This window comes from Streptopelia decaocto (assembly GCF_964273445.1).
Source record: "Streptopelia decaocto genome assembly, chromosome: 5".
Lineage (NCBI taxonomy): Eukaryota > Metazoa > Chordata > Aves > Columbiformes > Columbidae > Streptopelia > Streptopelia decaocto.
The window spans coordinates 3,970,754-3,997,862 of record NC_138659.1 but is presented as its reverse complement, the minus strand read 5'-3'; the positions used below and the strand labels follow the sequence as shown (position 1 = coordinate 3,997,862).

The 27,109-nt window shown below is 62.3% G+C and overlaps 1 protein-coding gene across 1 annotated transcript; it reads right to left on the bottom strand.

The window, feature by feature from the left end:
• Positions 1-27: 27 nt before the first annotated feature.
• PTCH2 (patched 2) lies at positions 28-20,840 on the bottom strand (the record flags this gene model as incomplete). Its single annotated transcript, XM_082052795.1, is given in 26 exon segments — positions 28-125; positions 236-640; positions 781-1,026; positions 1,442-1,541; positions 1,812-1,954; positions 2,099-2,236; positions 2,946-3,229; positions 3,751-3,931; positions 4,022-4,164; positions 4,429-4,741; positions 4,824-5,229; positions 5,344-5,462; positions 5,542-5,667; positions 5,752-5,844; positions 5,978-6,133; positions 6,213-6,344; positions 6,577-6,724; positions 7,020-7,141; positions 7,246-7,441; positions 9,299-9,390; positions 9,634-9,703; positions 9,828-10,017; positions 20,024-20,202; positions 20,419-20,636; positions 20,638-20,768; positions 20,771-20,840. Coding segments are annotated over 25 exon segments (4,401 nt in total). The 3' UTR covers positions 28-125.
• Between the last annotated feature and the right edge of the window lie 6,269 nt (positions 20,841-27,109).

Below are 27,109 nucleotides of genomic sequence, written 5' to 3'. Positions count from 1 at the left end.
CTCCTCAGCCAAGACTGGGGGGCATCACCGCTCTGGTGATTAGCAGCACGATGCGGGCAACCCCGCTCTGCACCCTCCTGTGCCCGCTGGGCACTGGGGAGATGGGTCTTTTCCCATCCAGCGATCTGCAAGGAGAGAGAATGGGGGGGTCAGCTGGGTCCCTCCAAATCCACCCTGTGCCCCCATGCCGGCATGCAGAAGCCCAAGGGTAGGATGCCTGTGTCCCCAAGCTCACCTAGCGCCGGGCACCTGCCCCATGGTGTCCCAGGCTCTGCATCTCGAAGGCATTGGGCATGGCGGTGCTGGCGGTGCTGGGCTCTTCCAGGCAATCCTGCTCACCACTGGCAAAGCCCTCGGGGCCAAAGCTGGGGTAGGAGCCGGGCAGCGTGGGGTGCAGGGCCACTGTCACTGAAGCAGTGGCCGTGACGGTGGTGTAACTGCCGGCAGGACCCTGCAGGTGGGTGCTGTAGGCAGGCAGGGCTGCAGGGGGGACTGGCCGGGCAGCTGGCGGGCAGGGCTGTGGGTAGTCTCGGGGTGGCACAGGGCACGGCTCCCCAAAGGGCAGAGGGGCCGAGGGCTGCGGGCCAGGAGCCTCCTTCTTCCCCTGGACCTCCAGACTGTCCTTGTAGGGCTTCAGCACCTGGGGGAGAAATGGCATGTGAGGGGCCCCAGCCATGCTGAGCATCCCACCAGGGTCACAGGGGACCCACGAGCCCCCATCCCCTGACTCTATCCGCCCCCACTCTCTCAGGGGATGCAACAGCATGCAGAGACACTCACGGTGATGTGGGGAAAGCTGGGGTCCTTGCCGGCCTCCAGCAGGATGTGTGCTGGGGTCTGGGGCACAATGAAGGGTCCCCGGGGGGTGCCTGACCCCATGGCCTCCGCATAGCGCTCCGTGTCCGAGGGGTTGGGGAAGGTGGCGGGCCAGGCTGGGGTGCGCCGGATGTACAGCCCCCCAGGACCCAGGCATGGCGGCACCGGCTCCGGAGGGGACAGACGGGGGCTGTTATCCACGAGGGATGCCTGGAGAGAGAGGGGACAGTGTCGGAGGGACCAGAAACATGCAGGGATAGAGAAGGGGGTGGCAGGAAGTATGGGGTAATGTGAGGATGGGGCAAGGGTTGTGTGGGGTGATGGATGTGAGGTGAGGCAGAGATGGGGGCAGATGGAGGAGTCCAGTGCGGAGTGAGGCAGGAAAGGGGTCAGGCAGGTATGGGGCAAGTTGGATGTGGGGCAAAGAAAGGATGGGGTAAAGGAGGGACGGTACAGGGTGAGGGATGGGCTGAGGTGGGTATGAGAAGATACAGAGAATGGTATGGGGAGATGTTGGGAATGGGCAAAGCAAGCATGGATATAGGGTGAGGGGCAGTGGGGGCTGAAGAGAGGTGGGTACAGGGTAGGGGAGGGGCAAGGACAGGCAGGATGGGGTCTCTCGTACCTCAGGAGGTGGCCCGATGACGGAGAGCAGGACGGGCAGCAGCACCAGCCCGTTCAGCAGCCCCAGCAGCGTCAGGATTGTGAGCACCGCAAAGAAGTACCTGAGGGGGCCGCAGGCAGAGGGGGTGAGTGGGAATGACCCTCATGAATCCTGTCCCACCCCAAATATGGCCTGCCACATCACACACCCCAGCCCTGACGTGTCTCCCCAGCCTCCATCCAAGACGAGGTGGGTGTCCCCAGCAAAACACATCCTCGTCAGCTGCTCCACATCCCCACTGCCAGCCAGGGAGGCTGCCATGATCACCAGCCCCCACTGCCAAAGCTTTTGAGGGGCAGCAAGCAGCTGGTTTACCCCCTCCAGCACTCACCTCATGATGAAGTCAAACTCAGAGCCGGCCAACATGAGGACACCCAGGAGGGTGGAGACGGCACCGTCCATCACAGGGGCGAAGGTGTGCTCCAGCGCTGCGGCTGAGCGCACGTTCCTGCTCCCCGCGGCCGTCAGGAAGCCCTGCATGGGGTAGGAATGTCACGTGGGGCTTGTCCCCATGTGCCACCCGTGACACGACCACCCACCAGCACATGGCCAAGGGGGTGAGGGTGCCAATGGGAACTGGGGTGCCCCACGGCTGGGCAGGGGTCTGCCTGCACTCACCAGGGCTACGTGGACAGTGAACTCCACACCGATGCCCACCGAGGCGATGAGGATGACCACAGGGATGGCGCTCAGCTTGATGCCCATCAGCCCCATGATGCCAAACAGCTCCACTGCCATCATGGCCAGGATGGAGACCTGGGGGCAGTGTGATCAGTGAGGGGTGGCTCTGACCGGCTGTCCCCTCCGCCTGGCATGCCCAAACCTACCCCTCCATATAAGGCAGCCTCACACCATTGCCCCTTTTCCCTCTGTTTGGGGTGTCCCTCTGTTCCATCTACTGGGGGTGGCCCTCACCCTCTTTCTGTATGGATATCCCCAAATCGCTGCCCACTACGTGTTCTCTTCATGAGGGGTGTTCCTGCTCCCTCCATCCAGGCTCTCCACTCACTGCCACCTCCATATGGGTGTTCCTCCCACCCTCTTCTGCCTGGATGTCCCTCCTTCTCTGGAGACATTCAAAACCTGCCTGGACATGTTCCTGTGTGACCTCACCCAGGTGTTCCTGCTCCAGCAGGGGGATTGGACTAGATGATCTTTTGAGGTCCCTTCCAATCCCAAACATACTGTGATACTGTGAAACACCTTGTGCCTCCATATGCTCCCTTCATAAGCCATGTCCCTGATCCCTCCATATGGGTGTCTCCTACCCACTGCCACCTCCATACAGGCGTCCCTTCCACCCAGCGTGCGCCCCTGCCTACCCCACTGCCCTGATCCCATGAAGCAAGTATCTAGGACCACCCAGCAGGATGGAAACAGGGCTGGATGTCCCAGTTCCCACCCTCTGGGAGGGCAGCATGGTCAGATGTCCCCCTCACACCCATGTGTCAGGAGGCGTACTCACAATGATGCCGGCTGTCCAGGGGTTGAGCAGCAGCAGGGCGCAGACAAGGAAGGTGCAGGCCAGCAGGATGCTGATGGCCAGCAGGAACCAGTGGCGCAGGCCGATGTACTGCTCCCAGAAGAGGAAGGGGTAGCCACTGGGGTAGCTCAGCACCCCATGGCGCTGGGCAGCCTCTCTGCAGATGGCTCGTACGCTCTCGATCGCCTCCACGAAGTCAGCTGTGCGACGCAGCCCGCTCAGGTAGAAAGGGAACTGGGCGAACTCCAGCGGCTGGGCTGCTGGGACTGGGGAGGAGAGTATGGGTAGTATGGGGGTACGGGCAGTATGGGGGTATGAGCAGCACAGGGACACCCCATCCACACCAGTCTTAGCATAGCCCAGGCAGCCCAATGCCTGTCTGGGTACCATGGGGCTGGGGAGCACACAAGGAGCAGACTGGAGGCAAGGAGGAGGGGGTTTCTCTGCCAGCAGGATGCTTGTGGGGAGCAGGGAGCTTGTGTGGCAGAGGGGGAACAGGGTGGAGATGCTCCTTTGCAGTGAGATGCGCATGGCCTGGAGCACAGGGATGTTGCTGCAGCGGGATGGTGAAGGGCAAGGGGAGGTGCAGTGGGATGCTCATGGTGTGGGATGCGGGAGGACACAGGGCAGTTTCTGTACCGCAGGATGCTGACAGGATGAGGGATGTAGGGGGGTTTCTCTTCAGGGGGATGCTTGTGGGGCAGGAAAGGTGCATGGAGCAGGATCCTCTGCAGGGGGGTGCTGGGGGGCAGGCAGGGGACGTGGGGAGCCCACTGTGCTCACTTACTTCGCAGGTTCTCGCCCGTGGTGTCGTACTTGTCATGGATCCACTCGGGTGGCGGGGGATAGAAGTTGGCCTGGGAGGCAGCAAAGCCCAGGGGGTCATTGCTGGCCCACACCGTCAAGCAGATGTAGAAGGTGTCGGGGGGGATGATGCCATTTTCATCCACCAGACGCCGCGTGGTCAGCTACGGCGAGAAGAGCAGGAGCAATCATGAGCAGGGCAGCAGGCACAGCACCATCCCCAGACCGGTCATCCCAGCCCCGTCCCCCTGTACCTGGTTGAAGTTGAAAGGCTCCTTCTTGTTGCCAGTCTGGATGAGGAGCTTGTAGGCCAGCGCTCCATCCTCAGAGCCGTTGCGGTAGCTGTCATGGGTGATGCGCCCCGCTTGCCAGTCCCTGTCGAATGTGGCCTGGAGCCCTAGGGACACAGCGTAGGGGGTGAGTGTCCCTTGGGGCACATCACTTTCCATGGCAACCCGTGTGCCCCGGGGAGCACGGTGACAGCAGGATGGGCACGATGAAACCCCAGGGCTCAGCTTGGCATTGCTGGGCACCTTGGGAACAGGACCACTCTCCCCAGGGTGCCACACACAAGGGAAGGAATTCCCAAGCCAGCAGGGAGAGTGTGAGCTGGGGAGGTCCCTGGGCAGGGGAAGGTGTGGAGAAGAGGGATGTCCCTCACCTCGTAGCCAGTCCTGGAAGTAGTGGAGCCACATCTTGGGCAGGTCACGGTTGCCCTCCCGCACCACATACTTGACAGTGCTGAAGGCCTGGTGCAGGTTGAGCAGGGCAGCCTGGGCGCCCGGGTAGTGGAAACCACCCTTGGTGACGATGAACATGTTGTAGAAGGAGAAGTACTTGAACTGGGCTGAGATGAAGGCATGCGCCTTGGTGTCCCGCGGCACGATGTCCGTCAGGTAGAGCCCGTCGTGCACCATGGTGGTGCCATAGAGGCTCAGCCCCAGCAGCGCCAGGAACAGCACCGCCACCACCGCCTGCGGGGAGAGTGGGGGTGAGGCAGGGTCCCGTGCCACCCACCCACCTTGGGTGGCACCGCTGGGGCTGTCCCCACCTCACCTTGGTCCGGGTCCGCAGGAGCAGCGGGGCGTACTTCTCCCGGGCGAAGTCAGCGAGGCTCCAGCGGCAGAAGGGCAGGGGAACACACTCCCGCCCGCCCTTGGTCTCGTCCAGCTGGGCCAGCAGGTCCCGGGTAGAGCTGGATGGGGTGAAGACCTGCGAGCCTAGGGGGTCGGTGGGGGGCAGGAGGACGGTGGGTGAGGTGCACACTTGGGAGGTGGGTGGCAGGACGGTGACGACATGGTGGCCCGAGGGGTCGCAGCGGGTGAAGGCTTGCACAGTGGTGGTGATCTGGGTGCTGGTGGCCATGCCGGGGTGCCCATAAGGGGATGGGTGGCAGGCGTGGTTGTCGTTGGCGTCAGCGAGTTCCTGGGGTTGGATCTGGATGACCCGTGAGGAGCAAGGGCTGCAGGGAGAGAGGAAAGGAGGAGAAGATGTTGAGGGAGAGGAGCAGAGCCACCTCATGCTTCTGGGGGGACCTATGGGGTCAGCCCCACCCGGGACAGCCCAGTGCCAGTACCTGTAGAAGCAGCAGAGGATATCAAGCCGGCGTTTCTCCCGGCGGTGCAGGTCCAGGCTCAGGATGGCAGGGAAGACAAATAGCACCATGGCAAAGTTGAACACGACAACCACAGCAGCCTGTGGGCAGGGAGATATATCAGAGTCGGGTCCAGTCACCCTTTCCCACTGTCCCCTTGGAGAGGGACCCCAGCCGAACCTGGAGGGAGAAGGCGCGCAGGGCAGGGATGGGCACGAGGGCTGCCATGAAGAAGGCGATCATGTTGCTGATGGAGGTCAGAGCCACGCTGGTCCCCGTGCGCTTCAGGCACTCGCCTGTCCGCTCCTGCAGGGACAGAGGGGGTGACGAGAGGGGTTGCGGGGAGGTGAGAGGGGGCTGGGCAGCCCCTGGGCAGGGCTCGGTGCTCACCTTGAAGGGGATGTGCTGGCTGGTCTCAGTGAAAGCATGAGCCAACAGGAACATGTCATCTACACCGATGCCAAGGGCCAGGAAGGGCAGGACCTGACAGAGAGCAGCCGGTGTCAGTGAGGAGACACAGCCCCTTGGGCCCAGGAGGGGACCCAGCCACCTGGCCACCTTGCAGTCCCCAGGGTGCCACAGCCCCATGGTACCTGGCTCTTTCCCCAGCACATACCTGGGTGGTGGCTGCATTGAAGGAGATGCCCAGCAGCGAGCAAAGCCCCAGGCCAGAGGCCACGGAGAGAGCCACAAGCAGGACCCCGGCCAGGCCCACAGCCCCTTGGGACTTGGAGCAGTCCCATCGCAGCATGGTGACACAGGCGTAGGCCAGCTGGAAGAGTGCAGTGGGTTAGCAGGGACAGGGAGGCGAGAAAGGGACAGTGGGGGATGGAGGGAGGGGACGTACACACCATGAGGAGGTAGCCCCCGGCCACCCGGATGGCACTGACGTCAGAGAAGGACTTCATGATGTCGTTGAGTGTGGTGGTGGAGAAAGCGTGGACACTCTGCGTGGCGTTGGCTGGGATGGAGTCCTGTGCCAGCTGACAGAGATGCACCCTGTTAGAGCAGTCAGGACCCTCCAGCTTCCCAGTACATCCTCCCCAGAGCCACCCAGGGTGTCAGCATTGCCACTGAGGGTCCCTGGAGACCCAAGACCACAAGGCAGTGGTACCAGGACCTGTGGCCACATAAAAACCTGGAGGCTGGGGATGTGCAGCCATGTGCAGGCTCAGCCCTGCCCAGCCACGCGCAAGGTCTATCCCCAGTGCCTACCTCTACAAATTTCCTCTGCCAAGCCTCCAGGATGGCAGCCGCCTTCTCCTCACTCCAGCTGATGTCGTGGATCTCGTAGTCATCCTTGAAGTGCTCAAAGAGCTGCCGAGGGCTCATGAGGAGGAACATGGTCTGCAGGGCCTCAGCGCTGGGGAACAGGCACACACCTTGCTGGAACCAGCTGCAGTACCCTGGGATGTGGGAATGGGTCTGTCCCCCACCCTGGACTCCCAGGAGAGGGCCCATGCATCCTGCTCTCTGTCCCCGCCTTGCTCCAAAGCACTGCCCCGCTTGCCAGCACCATGCACTCAAACAGCCCCACAGCCCCTCTTGCAGCCAGGGAGGGTTCTCATGGGCACTGGATGAGGATGAAGGAACCCTGCCCCAAACCATCGCGGAGGGAAGTGCCGCAGCTGGGGATACCCGCACTGCGGCGGACTCACCGTAACAGCTTGCCCTGGGAGTCTTTGGTCGTGCCGCCTAAAATCAGCTCCTCCTGCCAGCGCATGAACTTCCTGGAGAAGCCGTGGCAGCCTCCCGAGAGCTCAGCTGGGATGTCGGGGCTCTGAGGGCAGAGGGGAGACGTCAGGGATGCAGGACCATGGGGCAGGTAGGAGAGAGAGCAGCAAGCCCCAACACCTCTCCTGGACCCCAAGGGCTGTGACCTACTTGCTGACTCTGCTTGTTGGGGGCACTGGGGGGGCACTGGGGGTCTCGAGGGTCCAGGCAGGGCCGCTCCATGTAAGCCTGCCCCACTTCTGCCTTGTCCAGCAGCTCTTTGAAGCCTTCAAGGGACGTGAATTGCCCTAGCTCCTCCATCAGCTGCAGAGGGTCCAGGTTGCTCCACTGGATGTCCGGGCGGCCTCTGGGGAGAAAGCAGAACTGAGGTGATGTGGGATGCCGAAATCCACATGTGGTACCACCAACATCGCTGCCACCCCATCCCATGGGTCTCAGGGGGTGCCGTGGAAGGCAGGGCATGAGGATGTAGAGCAGCAGCAACAGTCCCTACCCCTTCCCAGGGCTGCCTCCAGCATCCCCCATGCCCTGCACAGCACAGCGGGCCGTGCCCTGAGTCAAGTAGCGTGCCTGATCCTGTTAGGCTGGGACAAAGCGGGGGGAGCCCGCCCCACCGCCTGGCCCCGCTTTGTGTGAGCAGTCAGGCCGATTACTGCCTGCAGGCTAACATCTTGATAGAGGGGAGCAGGCTCGCAAGGGCACCTGGCAGCCCCTCCAGCCTCTCCTGCCATCTCCCCCTGGACTGGAGGTTTTGGGGCTCAGCAGAGGTTCTGAGGGCTCAGGACAATGCTGGGAGGTGGCCATGGATCAGGTCCTCAGAGGTCTAGTGGGACCCCATGGGAACTGGGTACCAAGGAACAGGGGCTTTTCCATTGCCTGTGGATGCTCTGTTCCCTCCATCCCAGGCTGGCGTGCCGAGGGCCAGCTCCCAGCCTCGGCTTCTTTTTTAAAACAGAAAGGACACACACAAAAAAGCCAATAACCCAGCCCAGTGCTCCAAAGGGGAAGAAAAAGCCTCAAGCGAATGTGGGCTCTGGGGAGAAATGCAGCCTAATAATTCATGAAGGCTGGCTGGGCCGGAGCCGGCCGCTCCAGATTCCCACATACCAACCAGAGCTGCTGCTGCTTCCAAAGAGAGCCCCTTTTATCTGTTTTCGCTTGCTTCACTGAGCCAGGGCAAATCCTTTTGTCTTTCCATAGATTGCTGCTCTTTGTTCTCCCAGCTCCCGCCCTGCTCACCCCTTGGAGTTAAAAAGGGGGACGAGTCCCCATGGGCCGGCTGGTGCTCGGCCAGGGTGCCCACCTGGGCACTCCCTCACCCGGCTGTAAGGAAAGATGGGTCCCACCACTGCTGTGGGTGCCATCCTGCCTGCCATCTACCCCAGCACCAGGATGCTGCCGTCCCCGACGGATGATGCCACCAGCATCCCACTCAGCACAGTCACCCCTGCCCCACTCACTCCCACTCCCGGCTGCTCCCCAAGCTGGGATGGGGAGAACCTGAGGTCTTGGGGGTGCAAAGCCGGTCCCCCAGTCCTGGCTGGGGATGCTGTGGCCCCTTCCCCCTCCTTCCGTCCGGCAGCAGCCTGAATAAGGCCACTCTTTCATCTGTTTGGCAAGGGGCAGCTTTCAGAGCAGCATTAGCATGAGAAAGCGCGGGGCTGCGTTTGCTGACAATGCACAAGCCGCCCCGGCTCTCCCGGACAAACACACGCGTAAACAGAAGGAATGTTGGGGGGGGCTCCCCCAACCCAGCCCGGGGTCCCCAGCCCCACCACTGCGGTGGCAGGGAGCTGGCTGGGAGTCACCCACCACGCACCCTGGGGACTCTGCACCCTCTGTGTCCCTGGGCACAGCTCAGGAGTGCAGCTGCCTCCTCGCCATCGTGGCACCCACAAAGTGCTGGGGCGGGGAGAAGCCCCCAGGGACCTGCCTGCAGCATGGCCTCTGTTCCCGTGTCCCCATCCTTGTCTGGTGTCACTGAGGCCAGGTGGACAAGGACAGGGACCTGTCCCAGGGTGTTGACCCAACAGGACAAGCAACAGTGGTGGGACCATCCTAGGGCTGAGCAGGACAAGCAATAGCACCGTGAACCTCAGGGCAGCAGCGCCCAGCTGCACGGGGAGGACAAGCACAGCCCCTTGGCAGCTCCCCCAGCCCCAGCCACAGCCCCCCGCACCCCAGGATGGCTCCCCACACTCACGGGAGGTAGGCTGAGCCTCCCTGTAGCTTGGAGCCTTCCCAAAAGCAGTCCAGAGGTGTCAGGATCACACAGGGGAACAGCTTCTCTATCATCTGTGGGAGAAGCAGATGTGAGAGGTCAGCAGGGATGGGTGAGGCTCCCCCTGCTCCCTCCCACCCCCAGCCCTGCTGGGCTGCCCAAACCTGCACCCTCCCACATGGAGCTTATGGTGCCTTTGCAGCACCTGCGGCTGGTAACCCCATTCCCACCACAGCCCATCCGCTGCGTGTTTCTTGGGGGATGAATCCCCTGTGGGGGGTTTCCCTGGGAGTCATGCCATGCCCACCACCACTCACCCTCTCGATCATGCCGTTCTCAATGATGGGGACACCCGACTTGTAGCAGATCTTATTCAAATCCCAAGATCTGGAAAGGCAGAAGGAGGAGTTGAGGATGGGCATCATCCCATGGGGAACAGAGCAAGGGATGTGGGGGACACGCAGGACACAGTGGGGGTCCCTGTCCCACCCTCGTGCAGCGCTGGACTCACTTTCCATACAGCGAGACTTGGACTTTGCTGGCGGCCAGGGCCGCCTCGAGGTGGAGCTGCAGGGCCTCCTGCGTCAGGATGTTTTCCCCATCCCGCTTCGGGGTCTGGATCAACATTTGGGAGGTGTAGACGGACTCCTCACCCAGCTTCTCCTTGGTGTAGCGCAGCTCCTGGCTCACCCGGCTGCCCGCTGCAGAGGGGACAGTAAAGTGCTCTGTCAACACAAAGGTTAGCAGACACCTCACCCTACCTGCCCATCAGGATGCCCAGGGAAGGGGACAGACAGGAGCACGGTCCCGCAGCACCACATGGTGCCACATTAACCCCCAGGTGGCTTCTTGCCATAGGGTTCCCCAACTGCTGCATTCTCTGGGTGCTCACACTGAGAGGACCCAAGCTTGGAACACCCCAGCCCAGGCATCCCTCTTCCCATTGACACGGATATTTCCAGCTCTAGATTTGGCTTTGCTTTCCCTGGAAAAACCCCACAGATGGAAAGCTGGTGAAGTGGATGGGACACATCCTGCCCACTCCCACCTTCAGCAGGTGCTACAAATGCCCAGCACAAACAGACCCTGATGCAGCGGTCAAAACTAGGGACACCCCATCACATTCCTGCCCAGCTGCTCCCTGGCACCCTGAGGCAGGCAGCATTTTGGTCAGGGGATGGATATAGGGATAGGTGGGCACCACCAAAACCCTGCAGGCGCAGGCTGTCCCAGGAGGGGCTTGGGGACAGGGGACGGACACAGTGCTGGGGAGATCCACAGAACCCCTTTCCTCTCACCAAGGCTTGAGGATCTGTCCCCGCCAGCAGCAGGAGAGTTCTGAGCGTGGCAGGGCCACGGTTTCTGGGAGAAGCTGCTGACTTTATTTACAGATGCCTCGGTACAGAAGAGAAATCCACCCCCCAGCAGTGCAGCTGGGGCTGAGCTCAAACCCTGCGTGGCCTTTTGCGTGGCGAGCACCGCTCCAGGGACAGGCACCCCCACCGAGCAAGGGGCACCCATCCCTCCCGACACAAAAAAGAGTGGACACCCCAGCATGCAGGAGGGCGGGAGGCTGAGCCTGAGACCCCTAAGCACAACACGCAGCTGCCACCGTGCCAGCTCCCTGCCGGGGGTGGATGCTGCATGCAGCCCCCACCCCTGTGCCACCCACCAGAGATGCCCCAGGGTGCCTGGTGTCAGGGCGCATCTCAAGGCAGCGCTGCTGGTGGGGTTGAAGCCATCTCCTGCCCAGCCCTGGGTGCTGGGAGAAGGAGCGGGTCAGGATTCATCCGTGCCGGGACGCTCCCTCAGCAAAAGGCGGGGGCCCCGGCAGGCCTGGCCCCCCGCCAGCACCGAGGAGGCCAGAGGGAGACCACAAATAAGGAGCAGAATCTTCCCTTTTAATGACTTATTATATGGTTTTGTGTTTTTTGGGTGTTTTTTTTCCTGCTTTTTGAGAAGGGGGGGGCAAGCGTCTGTATTGTTCCTGGCTGGGCTGCGGAGCAGCTGGTGTCCATCAGATGCCAGTTGGGATGGAGGTTGTGCCAGGGCCAGGGAGGGGGGGGACATGGCCACAGCCTTAGTGTGTGTGTCAAAGGGGATGGTGGCGCCCGGGGCAAGGGGACGAGGACACAGGGAGGGTGGGTGTCCCTGCAGGGGGGTAGGGACAGGACAACCCATCCCCTTCCCAGCAGGCTGGGAGGTCGGGCAGGAGGTGCACTGAGTTGCTCTGATCTCAGCTGCGCCACCCACGCTGAACCCAGGCGGGTGGTGGGACACAGCGATGGCGGGGGGGGTGCCCGGCATCACTGCTGCTCCCAGGGGACACATCCTGCTGCGCCCCACGGGCATCTCCGCCCAGCACAGCCACGGGAGGAGCCGCACATCTGCAAGCGTGGTGGAGTGGGGTGGGGAGCCCCCCAAAAAATTAAAGAAAAAAAAAAGATAAAATAAAAAGCCATCCCTTGTAATTAGTGTTAATTTGGAACAGGGCACTGCGAGCCGTCAGCAAGCTTCAAAGGCCGTGAGGAAGCCTCAAATTCCAACACCCTAATTAACCAAAGAGCAACATGAAAAGACAAGGCAGCGCACACAGGGCTGCCAAGGACACTTCAAACGGGCGCGCGCCCGCCGGCCGGCCCGGGGATGGGAGCAGGGTGAGACGCCCCACGCCGCACGCAGCCCCCCAGCCCGCGGAGAGGGACGGGGGGGCACCCCGATACCAACAATGAGCACATTAATGAGGAACTGTATGTAAATTTTCTTCTTTTTTTTTTTTCTTTTTTTTTTTTAATTCCAATTAACAAAGAGAGCCCTTGGCTTTTTCATGCAAAGGGCCCTCTGGTTCCAATCAGACGACCCAGTCCTGCTTATTAACAGCCTGCTCCACTCTCTAGTGGGGGGCTGCCTTTCCCCCCATCTCTGATCCCCTTCCCAGGCTAAGGGAACCCCTCCCCAGGCCCCAACAAAACCTCACAGCAGGGACTGGAGTGAGGACAGTCCCCAGGGGCATCCATGCCTTGCATGAGCATCCTCTCTGGAGGGGGGCACCACTTCTGGGTACCACTGGCTGAGGGTTTCATGCTTGGGGGTGTCAGGGGGTCCAGGCACAAAGCAGTGTGGGCTGGAGGGTGAACAGTACTCCATATCCACCCACAGCCCAAAAAAAACAGGGTGCACAGCAAGATCCCACCATGCCCAAGCAGGGAGTGCGTGGTTGGCAGGGAGGGGACAGGGACCCCAACAGCGAGGGCGGCTGTGTGTGCAGCTGCCTCCCGTCCACAGGCCACACCGGGGGAGCCCTCCCCATAATTACAGCATCCGCCGCAAAATTACAGAGCAGGGCGGGAGCCTCCCTCCCCCCTTCCTGGCCACCCTGCCTGAGCTGCCCACCGCCCCCCACCCTGACACCGCTCCCCTAACCCTCCTGGCACAGGACCCACAGCCGCAGCCGCTCACTGTCACCCAGTGGGACCAGCTTGCGCCCTCAGCTGCTGGGATCCAGCGCCCTGTGCCAGCACCCCCACACCCTCCAGCCATGGGCAGCCTCAGGCTGAGGGGGGAGGCAAAGGTGTTGCCCCTCCCAGCCAGGAGAGAGCCCCTGCATTGCCCTCCTGCCCAGGAAGGGGTCTCACCCAAGGTCACTCTACATCCCCCCCGAGAACTCTCAGCACCACTCACTCTTGGCTCAGAGGGTCTGGGGGCAAAGGAGCCCATTTTGGGTCCTGCTGCCCCCCCAACACAGCTGTAAGCCCCCCAGCACAGGGCTCACACCTCACAGCCACCCCACCTGGCATGACAGCAAGGGACAACCCGCTGTGCCCATCCAGGGCAGGAGGTGGGCAAGCCCCACGGGAGTCCTGTCCCCAAGTGCCCACGGGTGAGGGGCAGCGTGCCCAGACAGTGCTGGGAGGGCAGTTGGTCAGGGCGGGCTGCCAGCCCCACCGCGAGCCGTCCCGCCTGGCAAGGAAAAAGGGGCTGGAGGTAAGGGGGGCCATGGAGGTGCTGGGGGGTCACAGAGAGGTGCAGGTGTCCACCCAGGAGATGCAGGCTGCTGCAGGGATCACTCTGTGTGTCCCCAGAGCAGGTGGAAGCTATGGTCAACAGCAATGCCACCGCTCCGCAGGTGGGACCCTGCAGTTGTCACCACTTGGGTGACCCAGGTGGGACCAAGTGTCAGGGAGGGAGCACACCTGGGTACATGTCTCAGCTTGGCCTCCAAAAATCAGGCATTGTCCTCAAGCCTGGGATAATGGGATGTGGTGACAAACATGGTGAGTCCTAGATTCAGCTGGTGCACAGGGGACGCTGCAGCTCTGTCCCAGGGCCACGCCAGCCCTGACCCCAGGTCCAGCCGTGCTCCCCAGCAAGGGAAGAGCCAGGAGCAGTATGGGGGAGGTGTCTCTTGGGGAGCAGCCCCCTTTCCACAGCACAACATCCCAATGCCAGGACTAGAAACCCCCGCTCAAGTCCACATGTGGGAGGAGGGCAAGGTCATGCTGAGACTTACAATGAAAAGCCACCCGCAGGGGGACCCCCCTCGACAGCACCCCCCCCACTGCAACAAGGTGCACCCACAGGGCCAAACACCAGACCTCCAAGCCACCCCACAGCACAGACAGACCAGATCACACTGGCAGATATGCCCACCTCTGGGTGATTAAAGCCCTCAGGGGCATCCAAGAGATGCCAGCGCTGTCCCACATCCCACCATCCCACAGCATCATCCCACATCCTGGCGGGAGGGGGTCCCGACGCGCTGCCCCGAGCATCCCTCACAGCCTGCCGCTTCCCCGTGCCGAGCGGCGCGCAAGCTGGAGGCCACCTTCAAAGTGTTGTGGGGCGGATTAGCTGGATTAGGGAGGCAGTGAAAGGACCCATGCTGCTCCGGAGGAAGTCTCGCCCAGGGCACGCTGAAAGAGCCATTTTTACCTGTCCCGGCTGCTACCGCCGGCCTCGCCAAAAGCCCCACGGCCCCATCCTGTCAAAACACGTCCTCCCAGGCCCATTCACCCCACAGCACAGTGCCAGCCCCGGGGAAGCGGGGGGGTAGGTGGGTGGCAGATGGGTGTCACCAGCACCACCGAGAGATGAACAAGGGCTCGCTACTGCCCCGGCACCTCCAACCAAAACCCAGACCCACCAAATGGGCTCCCATCGCTCAACTAAGTCAAGAGGGGCAGCAGAAGAGGGGGATGCCTTCAAAAAGCCAGCAGCGGAGGGCTGAAAGCACCCATTTGGGGATGGCTCCCCAGCTGTCGGCCCCAGCCAAACCCTTTTGTTTAACAGCAAAGCTAAATTAATGTCTTTATTACCCCAAATCGTGGGGCGACGGTTCCCAGCACAGGGAGGGGGGGCAGCCGGAGCTCACGCCGCCCCAGCCAGCAATGAGGGGACAGTGCGACACCCAAAAAAGTAGGGGGGGAAGAAAAAGGGGGGAGAGGGGATTCAGTTGGGAACTATTCACTGCTAAGACTCCTGTCAGCATTGACATAAATTTCCACTGGTGTTGGCATTTAGGCATTTGCCATTTCCATATGTATAGGGCTGCCTGTACTAATTATGCTAATCACCCCCTCTGTTGGCTGCTGTGAAAAATGGCCACATTAGGCACTCCACTGCTTGCTAATGTCACTTAATGTGTGGTTGAAACATACATTCATCCCCCTCTGAATGGTGAAATTTTTCCACATTGCTGGCTTCATTCAGGCAAGAAATGAATTTTTTGAACTCAGACCACTTTTCCAGGCCCGAGGGAGAGGCAGATAATAAAACCCTCTTCTCGGGCCCTGGCGCTGCCCCCTCCCAGCCACCAAATAACATCTAAAATGAAGAAAAAAAGCCCCCTCCCTAAGTCCATGGATATGTCTAAGTTTAAAAAAAAAACGCCTCACTTTCTAGGAATTCAATAAATATATATAAAGTTGAAAAGCAAAGCAAAATGGATAGGGGCAGATAAGCCACAGCCATCTGTAAAGAGTCCTTCAGTCTTTTTGGGTTAATTAGCAAAATTTTCCAGCCCCAAAAAGCTGACTGAGCTGTCAAGGAAGGGAAAAGGAAAAGCAAGAGGTTTCACGCTCGCCTCCCGAAGATAAATAAATAAAGGCGAACTGCCTGTGCCCCATCTTTGGGCAGGCAGGGGCTGCTGGGCGAGCCCCCCTGAGAAGAAAGGTCCTTTCAGAGCCAGCCGCGGCTGGGAGGGAGAAGGTGCTTTGGAGCAGAGGGCAGAGCCATGCAGGCAGGATTTGGGGATAACGGGGACCTCGGCACCCCATGCAGCAATGTCCTGGCTGCCCCTCACTCCTCCAAGCCCCAAAGGATGGGGGCACAGGGTCCCCAAGGACACCCAGACCCTGCAAACAGAGAGGACTGCAGGGTCCTGAAGGAAAAATACCATCAGGCTGGGTAGGAGGGTCATCAGGACAACGCTGGGGACCCCGGGCAGCCCCGTCCCTCCCCATGTGTCCCACACCTATGTCACTGCACCCCAAGAGGAGCGGGGACCCTGTTCCCCACAGGACACCCATCTGGGGACAGAGCAGGGACGTGGCAGGCTGGGAGCCGCCCCTTGGGCGCGAAGCCGGCTCAGGCCAGATCCTGGCAGGCATCTTGCTGCTCCCACTGCATGGACGAGCTGCCACGGGAGCCCCCCACGCTGCCAGCGCCAGCCCCACGCAGACCCCCGGACCAGCTTCTCCTGCTCCTTTCTCAGCCCGCAGCACCGATGCCTCACCCCACAAAACCCACCCGCTGGCAGCAACAAGACCACCCACCTCTCCCCGTGCCCACCCAGGAATGGCCATGGGACCCTGCTCCCCCCACGGCTGCAGCCCCACACCCCTCCATGGGTCCCACTGCACACAGGGGAGACTTGGGCTGGGAAGAGGGGCCAGATGGACAGTCTCCCGAGAGCAGATGCAGAGTGGAGAGGGCACCGAATATACATCCTTGGGTTTTTGTTGTGGCTTTCCCATCCCTGATTCTCCTCTCTCTGCAATGATGGACCCAGCCAGGGTCTCCTCTCCTGCTTGCACCTGCCACAGGGGGAGTCCCTGGGCTGCACCCCAGTCCTGGGTGCCAGGGAGGGGATGCCCCATACCAAGTCCTATTGCAGAGGTCAAGGAAGGATGAAAGCTATTGCCAAAAGTTATTGCCACAGGGGCTGAGGGTGTCTCTGCTTCATGTCCCAAACAGGGAACGAGGCAGCAAATTCCCCTTGCCCCCATACCACACATCCCATTTTAATCCCACCACCACATTTGGGGTGTTCCTGACCCCTCTAGGAAAGGGATGGGGTCTCCTCTGGGGAGATTCAGCAGCTCTTTGAGAGCACGACGGCTGTGCAGGGCACTCGGCTGTTCCGGTTAGGAATTAACCCGGCCTTCCTTTGAACCAGCCCTCGGCGCTATAAATCAGGCAGACCCATTCACCACCCAGGGCTCTGCCTGCCCAGAGCTCACCGCCCCGGTCCCTTGGCCCTGCGAACACCCTGGGAGAGCCGGGAACAGCTGCCAGGTGTCTAGAGGTAACTCAACACTCACCACTAGCCAGAATTTCAAAGCCTCTGAGTGGCTAATTGCTTTGGAGGAGCCTAATTGAACATTTCCACAGTCGAGTCCAATTTATGGGGTGACACGGGCTCCTTCCATCTCCCAAAAAGGGATGAGAGTCAGGCATAACGCCCAGGGCACCACCAGCAGCCCCAGACAGATCCAGCCCATGCGACAGCCTCTGAGATGGAACAGGGAGCCCTGCGCTTTCCCACGGTGGCCAGGGTCAGAGCTCAGTCTCAGGAGGACCTGTCGGGGGATCTGCCATCAGCACGGCCCCAACGCTGACCCCAGCCATGGGGCCAAAGCAGCGCTGCCCCCCTGTTCCCCTGGTGGCAGACGGCAGCTTGGTGCCCACATAGGAAGCAGCTCTCTTCCTTTCCCTTGCCCAACAGACCCCCAGCTCCCAGCGGGCTGAGCTCAGCCTGCGGCAGGGACAGCCCAGCTCGGTGTCATGCTCGGCTCCCACGGGGCTGGGACCTCACCTGGGTGAGGTGGTTTGGCTTGCAGCATCACCAACCCACATCTCACAGCCTGGCTGGGCAGATGCGAGCAGATACAGACCAGCTTCAGCAGGGTTATCAGAGGCTTCCCAGGACCCTCAACCACGCAGGCCCTGAGCTGGGGGACCAGCTGGGACAACAGGATCAGGTCCCCACACACATAACCTGCCCCTTAAACACCCCACAGCACTGCCTCAGGGCTGGGATGGACCACACTCCTGCAAACATCTCCACACACAAACAGATTGGGAAGGAACCAAGGTCTTCCAGCACCCTGGGGATCCCAAAGCTTTGGGGCCAGGCTGATCAGGGCACCCAGATTTGCCAGCCTGAAGGCAAGGACTGTGCTGCCTCGACTTGTCACAGCAGCACCAGCCCCCCTGCTACACCCAGGGATGGGAGAAAGTAGTGGCTGAGAGAAGCCAGAAGCAGCTTAAAGCACTCAGGATGAAACCACACAGTCTGGGAAACCACATCCTGCTCCCCGGTGGGAACCCAGGCCCTTCTGCCCCCAGTAACACACATCTCCACACCAGAATGGGTGATCCAGAGATCAAGGAGGGCTGGGTACACCCGAGGACACCAAGGGATGCTTTGATCTCGCTAGAAAATGCAGAAGCAGAGGCCAACCGAGAGGCAAGGATCCACAGATAATTATGGGGAAGGGAGGCAACCCCACAGCCGATACACGAGACCGAAAGAGCTGCTGCAGGGATCCACATCCTGACCCACACATGCCTGGTCAGGGACCCGCAGGACTAAAGCCACCCCAGCCACCTTGTCCTTGGTGGCCACAGGTAGTGCCAATGCCTGAGGACAGCCTCCTTGAACACGCTGCGGTCATGCCACCCAGGAGCAAGGCACGAGGGGTCTGCCCCAAATGGGGAAGAGCCCTCCCAGGAAGGCCAATGGCCCCAAGCAGCATCCCACAGAGCACCCCCAGCATTGCACGCCATTCCTGGGGCTGTGCGTACCCATCATCTCGGAAAGCACAGGACACCCCAGGTCAGCGGTGTTTCACTGTGGGGTTTAAAAAATAAATATTAAAAAATAATCCAGCTCTTGACACCAAAGAAGCTGTCCCAGTCATGAAAAAGAGCCAGTTCCTCAAAGAGGCCCCTGGCACCCAGGCTGTAGCCACACCACAATGGGGGGGAATACCCCCCAACAGCAGCCACAGTACCTCCTGGCCATACTCATGCGAGCAGGGAAGCACAGTGGGATGCAGAGCATGTGTGCGAGAAAAGCCAGGTGTTCGGGCACTTCCAGCTGTCCCCAGGTTTGGCCCCTTCCCCGTCCCACTCTCCACCCCGATGTGCCACAAGTCCTGTTCCCTCCCAACAGGAACAACCACAGCCACTTCCCTGGCTCCGGCTGCATGAAACGCCAACTCCTTGCAACCCCAAAAGCACAATAAAAATCCAGTAGAGCCAAAGCCACGACCTGGAGCAAGGAAACCACCAAGGGAGCGTGTCCCTCCTCCGGCAGCCACCACTCCAGCGCCAGCCGGAGCGGGAGGTATCACCGGATTTCTGCTACGTGGTGCAGAGGAAAGGGGTGATGCAGACAAGACCTGGGGAGGACAAACACCCCTCAGGAGCGAGGAGCAGGTGGGAGAGCCTGGCGTTCCTGGGTAGGGGTGCGTGCATGCATCTGTGTGCGAGCAGCAAGGGAGCACAGCGCCTTTTTTTTTTTTAATTTAAAAAAAAAAAAAAAAAAGGGGGTGGGAGAGCAAAGTTGCTTCTATTGTTGAACCAAATCCAAGAGTAGCTGAGGACCACACAGGGAGCGGGGCGTGGGGGAGGAGGCAACGCTCCCGCACAAAGATGGCTGACACCCCTCCGCTGAGCAACATCTGCCCCTGCACAGCACCCCGCCGGGGACCCCAGGCTGGGAGACCCCCCCCCAGCCAGGGCCTGGCAGGGATGAGGGGCTGCAATGCGGGGTGCTGCCCCCCCGGGAGCCTCAAAGCAGGAAAGAGGTGCAGGGAAAGCGAATCCCAGCGCCGGGGAGTGAAGCCGCAGGGAGAGGGGAGAGAAAAATCCACGCTGGAGTTATTAATAACAAAGGAGGGAGATCAGCGGCTTCCACTCGGAAACGGGGATTTGCTCCTGCCTGACCCTGCCTGCTCCTCCGTCCCCGCCGGGTAGGGGTCCCTGAACCGGGACCGGCGGCCCCGCGGCACCGGCCCTGCCCCGGCACACGGCTGCGACCGGCCCCGGGGGCTCTTCCCGCGGGGAAGGGGCCCGGCGGCGGGGGAGCGGCACCGCGGCAAGCGGGTGCCCACGCGTGGGGTGAAGTCAGCCGGCGGCGACCCCGTTCCCGCCCGTGCGGGGACGCGACGGCACCTTCGAGCAAGGGACCCCTCGGGGACACGCGTGGGAGTCCTTTAGCGACTGAGCACACCGCACCCGCGCAAGACGTCGCTCGAGCGACCGCGCAGATGGGACCGCCACTCGCGGGCATCCACGGCCCCGTCCTCCGCGGCCCCACACGCAGGAATCCCGGCGGTATCATCCTCCTCCCGCCCTGCTCCCGCGCTGTCACCTGCCTCCGGGCCGGCCCCGCACCTCCGCACCCCGCGGGAGGGACAAAGCCGGGTCCAGGAGCGGGACCGTTCCCACGGGCGGCTGAGCCCGTGGAGTCGCGCTTACCTTCCACCCAGAGGTGCTCGATGTCGGTCTCGATGGAGGCCACCCGCAGTCCCACGGCCAGCGCCCCGAACACCAGCAGCCCCACGAAGAGGACCTTCCCGCAGTGCCGCTGGATCCGGCAGCCCAGGGCGAAGAGCAGCGCCTGAAAGCGGGCCCGCAGCCACAGCGGGGCCCGTTGGCTCACGGCCCTACCCTGGGGAGAGGGCGAGGATCAGGCTGGGAGCGGATAAGGGGAGCCCCGGCCTGGGAAGGAGCCCGCAGCGGCCCGGGATGCCCGCGGCGGCGGCCACGCTCCTTGGGCTGCGGAGCGGGACCGGGACCCCTCCGGCACCCGCGATGCCGAGGGTCCTCGGCTGGGGAGAGAGCGGCTCTCCGAGCCGAGAGACACGGGGCACCCACTCCCGCTTCGCGCTTCCCCAGCCCATCCCGCGCTCCTCCGCCCTCCCTTCGCGAAGCCCGAGCCCCCCCAGCCAGGAGCCCCCCGCGGGAGCGGGCGATGTTCGCCGCTTACCTCGGGCAGCGGCTTGCGGCGGGCGGCGCGGAGCGGCGGTGGCGGCGCGGAGCGGCGGGGCTCGGCCGGCATGGCGGGGCGGCTGGCGGAGCTGGGCACCCCCCGTTATGTGGGGCCGAGCGCGGCGGCCCCCATGCGCGCGGCGGGGCCGGTGGTGCCGGTGGCGGAGCAGCGCGGTACCGGTGCGGAGGGCTGTGTGCCGCCGGCCGCCCGCCGCGCCTCTAAAGGGGAGGCGGGGGCGGGGGGCGCCGGGGCCGCGCCGCCGCCGCCGCTCCCATTGGCCGCCGCCGCCGCGGCAGCGCCCATCGCCGCTGCTAGGCAACGGCGCGCCCGCCGCCGGCGGCCACACACGGCGGCACCCCCCCGCCCGCCCCCCCGCGCCGCACGGCCCGGCCCGGCCCCGCCGCGGGGGGGAGCGCGGCGGCGGCACTGGGGGGCGGCCCGGACCGGCCCGCCCGCGGGCAACGGCACCCCCCGCGCCCGGGGCTATCCCCCCCCGCCCCGTCCCGGGACAGGCAGCCCCACCACAGACACCCCTAGGCGTGGGCAGAACACCCCCCAGGCGCACGGCAGGGGTGGGCACCCCACACTGTCACCCCTGGGGGTGGGCATCCCCCACAGCGAACCCCAAAGGATGGGGAACCCCCCATAGCAAACCCCACCAGCAGGGCATCCCCACACAGCCAGCCCCAAGGAGGATGGGTATCCCCCTGCAAGCACCCCTCAAGAGTGGGCAGCTCCCCCCTAGCTATCCCCTGAGGATGAGCACCCCAAAAGCAGAGCATCCTCCCACAGTACCCCCAGCAATGAGCACCCTTCTCCCATACCTACCCCGTGGAGCTGCCCCAAGGGATGGGCATCCCCACCAAAAGCACCCCAAGGGCTGGGTGTGCACCCATAGCCTCTCCCCAAGGCTGGGCAATCCCACATTGCTACCCTTCTTGATCCAGACATTCCTCCATAGCCCCTGAAAGGGCCAGGCATCCCCTCTAGGGCCAGGCGTCTCCCCAAACCACTTCTGAAGGGACAGGCAGCCCTCCCAAAGGCTGGATGTCCTCCTATGCCCACCCTGCAAGGGCTGGGCAGCTCCCCATAGCCACCCCAAAGGACAGGAAGCCCCTACCAGAGTCTGCACATCTCCCCTATAGCCACACCAAGGGATGCGCATCCTCCCTTCACGGGCCAGGTGTCCTCTCCCAAAGGACAGGTATCCCCCCCCATGCCTTTTCCCAAGAACAAACCACACCCCCCACAAGAGCAGGGTGTCCTCCCACCCCCACTGCCAGTTGCCCTCCCCAAGGGCCAGATATTCCCCCAGGGCCATAGTTTGGGGCACGAAGACACCCCACTCTTTGCATGCCCACAAGTGTTGCCCCATCCCCTGGCATGGGGAGTCAAGCCCAACACCTCAGGGGTGGAGACAGGGGGGCACAGAACCCCCACCCATGGGGCAGAAAGCTGCCAAAAGGGCAAAGCATAAATGCCACCAATAATTTGCGGGGTGATTAGGATTACTTCTCTGATCACTTTTTAAACCATTCTCAGGTCTTCATTGGACAGACGTGGAGCTGCTCCCACTGGGAACGGTGCCCCAAGGAGCCGCTGACGGCACTCAGAGGGGTCAGTAAACCCCCACGGAGCAGCACCCCCCCCACATGTATCCCCATTCCCGCTGCCCACCCTGGGCCCCTGGAGCAACAACGGTGATGCTCATCCTGGTGTCTCCTTACTGGCCAAAAAATGGGGGAAACCCCCATAGATAAACCAGGTTCCTCGGGCAGCTCCTCTGCACCCCTCAGCTACATCCCCCACCAGCCCGACCCGCTGCCGCCGAGCTCTCCTGGGCCTTAGCAGCACGTAAAGGGTTTCTCCCTCGTCCGGCGATAGGCCTGTAGCATCTGGCGTGTCCCCAAATACAGAAGGGAAACGGCTATTCAGCACTTCTGCTGCCTGATTGCTGTTAACAGCTCCACCATTCCTCTTCCTCGCTGGACCCACGCTACCATTGGGCAGCTGCTGCTTTTTACAAACTTAACTTTAAAAACCTAAGTTGTCTTCCTCTCCGGCACCGTTGGTTCCCCACATTCGCCATCCACTTCCTATCTGTCGCCATCAGTTTCCACCTGAGGTTTTTGCGCTGGTACCCAGCAGACAGGGAAACAGCATCAATGTCAATGGCCTTGGAAAAGCCAATGGAGACCCCGCTTGGTGTCTGCTGGGGCCTGGTGCTGAGCTGGATTTGCACCATCCTCAGGCACTGATGGTTACCCTGGGACCTGGGCTCCAAGTGATGCAGGACCGGCTTCCCCAGAGCCATCCTGGCTGGCCTACACTGGCTCCTGTGCCACATGAGCACCACGCAGGGCTGGCCATGGCAGGATTATCCCCGGCACCCCTGCCTGCTTTGCACCACACACCCCTGTCCCACTGCCCAAACGTTGCCTCTGTGGGCCCCAGTGACCAGCTGCCCCTCCAGGACCCACACGGCCCCAGCAGCAGCTGGCACTGCACGATGTGCACCCCAAGCGAGAGGGTGTGGGGCTCAGTGGGAGAGGGCCAGTTTGGGGATCCCAAACTCTGCAAGGCTGGGTGACAACCCCAGCGACAGGGTGGGAACGTGCCATGCCCATGGGGATCAAAAACCCAACTGGAAAACACCTGTGGGCAGGACAGGGCTCAGCCTGTCCTTGCCCTGACGCCACAGCAAAGGGCCACAGAAATGTCTTGGTGCTGCAGCGGGTCTGCTCTGAGCCGGGGGCTCTGGGTCTCCCTGTAGAATCCTTATTTCCCCCAGAGCCACCTGGGAGGGGACTCGGAGCTCCCCAGGCCACCAGCCTTGGGGGAGTGGGATGGGGAGCAGGGGATCAGCTCATGCGCAGGGAAACTTTGCTTGCTGCTTCTTGCTGACCGGCTGTTTTATATCAAGGCGGGAGGGGGGATTTGCTGTTCTAGATGGTATTTTAATGGGCAGGCAGGCAGCTGGAGCCTGGGAGAAGCCTGCTTTACATTGTTTGGGGTTGTAACAAATAAATTCAATTAAAGGCAAATGGCTCCGTGCAGCCCCCACCCTGCGCAATGTCTCTGCGGCACCGGTGGCTGAGAGAGCTGTGGGTATGAAGCAGGAGCCCAGGGCTTTGCCCCCTCACCGGGGCCCACCCAGGGGTCCTGCCCACCCTCGTCCCTCGCCCCTGCTGCGGGAGATGCTGGGATGAGCCAGCGGGATGCAGTGGGAGCCAGGGAGGCCGGAGCACCGCACCCATCCAGCGCCCGGAGAGGGGATGGTGTGGCCTGGGAGCCCACCCTGTCCCCTGTCCCTGTACTGTACGTCCCAGCCCATGGAGCAAAGGGGATGGGAACATCCCCACGGGCAGGAGCCACGCCACGGCGGGCACTCCTTTGGGACAGGCAGCCCGGGACAAGGGCCTCAGCAGGCAGCGGCATCCTCTGGGCAAGCGGAGGCCGGGCAGGGGCTGGGGTGTGGAGCCAGGCTTTGCACGGCCGCAATGCAGCCCCAGAGCCCTGCGGCCAGGGGGGAAAGCAGAGGGGACTCGTCGGGGACATGCCAGAACCTCGGCACGCTGTAAACAGCCGCCGCCGCAAAAGCAACTCCTCTGCCGGGAGCCAGTACCGGGCGTTTGTTAGTTGGAAACCAGATGGTGCCTCTGCCAGGCGCCGGCACAGCCCGCCTGGCTGCAGCCCCCAGCCAGGCACAGGCCCCCAGGGACCCCCGGGCTGCAGAGCACCCAGTGCTGGGACCCCGGAGGGGTGGCTGGAGAGATGGAGGTGCAGGGAGGGCCCCTGGATGGACGGGCGGTGTCAGGGTGCTCCCAGCCCCAGCTGTCCCCGAGTGTGTCCCCAGGGATGTTGTTGTGTCCTGAGAGACAATGTGTCCCAAGGAATGTGGAAAGGAGGCAGCATCCACCAGAGGGGATTACAGATGGGGTATTAACATCCCTTCAAACCCTTGCGTGTGTCACACTGTCTCAGTTTCCCTGCACCTCCCCAGCAGCAGGAGGCTGAAAGTGGGGGGAGAGGCTGGTCCACAAGTCAGAGTCCACCAGGTCCCCCCAAAAAGGGCTGAGATATCAGAGAAGGGATAAAGCCCCATCTCTGAGGACAGCAAAAGGCCCAGGGAGATAGCGAAAGCGTCCCTGCCGCATCCTACCTGGGATAATTCTCCATGGGACACGGCACAGGGGACGTGGCCAGTGAGCCCTCAGCCCAGCGGTGCCAGCAGGACCTGGGGGTCTGGGCTCTTCCCCAGCCCCTGGCAGTCCTGGGGGCAGGTGCACCAAGGGGGCATGGATTGATCCATCCCAGCCGTGAGATTTTGGGGGGGGCCGCAGCAAAGCAGACAAACAGACAGGGCTGGGGAGGGGCTGGGGGGGAAGGACGGCATTCCTGGCAGCCGTGGGGGGGTCCCGCGGTGTTTACAGAGCTTAAAAACCGCCTAAGCCCCGCAAGGCCATGGCGCACAATAGCGTGTGGACGTGGTGACACCGGCCGTCCCCACACCACCTTGGAAGACAGAGGGCCCTGCCACCCACCGCCAGCACTGGGATTAATTATGATAATGTAGTTCTTTCCCCCTTTGTCACCCTAATGAATGGGCCCCTTTAGGATTTTAAGGCCTTTGTTTGGTGCCTCTTTACTGCGGTATTGTAGGATGGGGACTAGCAGGTGGCAGGTCCCCAAACAGCCCCTTTTGTCTCCTTTGGGGGCTGTTTTGTGGTGGGGTTGGGGAGAGGGGTTGCAAGGATGCAGGGAAGGGGGGGTCTGCAAGGGGGCTCCTGGACAGAGCCACAGCACTCGCCCCATTGCTGCTGGGCCGTGCCACCCCATGCTGTGCATCATGGCATGGGGAACCATGGTCCCCGGCCGTGCCCCAAGCCACCCGCACCCTGGCCCACTCGGTGGGCAGATGCTGGGAGCCACCGTCTGAGCCTCTGCCTTGATCTTTTACTGTCTGGGCAAATCGATTACCCGGCAGAAAAGTCCTTAAATCCCACCATAAAACCCATTTAGCAGCCGCTGTGGCGCTCGCGGGGCCATGGGCAAAGCTCACCCGCTGCCAGCACGAAGCCGGGAGCGATTCGCTGCGGGGAGGGTGGGTAATCGCTGCTGCAGCCACAGCTGTGCAGCATCTCCCCACCGAGGCTGAGGACGCGGGCTTCCCGGGGTCCTGGTTGTGCTCAGCCCCTCCCGAGATACCCACGAATCCCTACCCCTCTGCACCAGCCCGTCCCCATCCTCATCCCCTGGATATGGGAGCAGCTGGGGATGTGCCAGCACTGGGGATGGCACTGGGGACCAGGCGGGGACAGAGTTGGCACAGAGGGGCGGCGAGCAGGGACGAGGCAGGACATGGAGGTACCTGGATGGCGATGTCCTGTGGCACATGGGTTTCTGTGCCATTGGCCGTGCTCAGAAACGAGCCTGGTGCCACCAGAGCGGCGATGAGGGAGCCTTGCTCCCTCCCATATAGCCACATAGGAGCACCTTTAACACTGTGGGGACAATGCCAGCACAGGGACAACTCTAGTGCAGGACCAAGGGACCTGGAGATGGTCAACATCTCCCTGATTGCAGGTTGGGCTGGCAGATGCATTCAGGATGCTCAGGAGCACCAGAGACACAGGATGGTTCTGCCTGGCAGCACCAGGGATCCCTCTGCCCCATGGTACCTTCCCCAGGGCACAGGAGACCCTGACAGCCCCGTCCCCCCAGGGCAGAGGGGCTCCCCAGGGAGGGGGCAGGTCCTGGCAGGGCAGTGCCGGGGGCTGCGAACCGGTGAGCAGTGGGGTGGTAAAACGGTGACAAGTAATTGGTGTCCCGGACGGTCCTTTCATGCCGACGCCGTTTTATGGGTGAGGAAATTGCTTGTGAGTCAGGAACACAGGAGACAAATTTAGGAAGTGCTCTCTGAATGTGCCGGGGTCAGGCGCCGAGGCCGAGCGCTTGAAACCTGGGTGGCCTCGGCGCTCGCCCTGCGCCCCCCCCGGCTCCTCGGCATGGGAAAGCAGACCTTTTATCTTATCACTGCTCTTCCGCCGCCCCGGCCTCCCCTGCGCAGCCCCCTCCCGGCACAGCCGCTCGCGCCGCAGACACAATGCGCGGCGGGCAGCCCTGCACCCACCACCCTCCAGGAGCACCCGGCACGGGGGCTGCTCCCACCCACCCGCCTGCCAGGGGGCTCAGGGTCCCCCGCATTGGCCCACGTCCCCTCACCCCACGGTGCCTTGTTGGTTGGGCCCCCCCATCAGGGACCAGCCCTGGCACAAGCTGCTGTGACCCCGGGGACGTGGCGATGGGGAAACACTGATCCAAAGGTGTCCGTACGCTGTGGAGCGAGCGGTGCCCACGGCCGCTTCCCATCCCCGTTGGCGAAGGCGCCGGGGCAGGCAGACCCCTGTGCCGCAGCGTTGCACCCCACACCTCCTCCCTCCCCACCCTGGCCTTCCCCATGTCCCTTCGCGCGTCGGGGAGCAGGTTCTCCCTTTTGTTCGTTTGCTATGGTTTTAATTGAGAGGAAAGGCCATGGCCCCATTAAAGCGCGCCCGATGCCGGCGATGGCT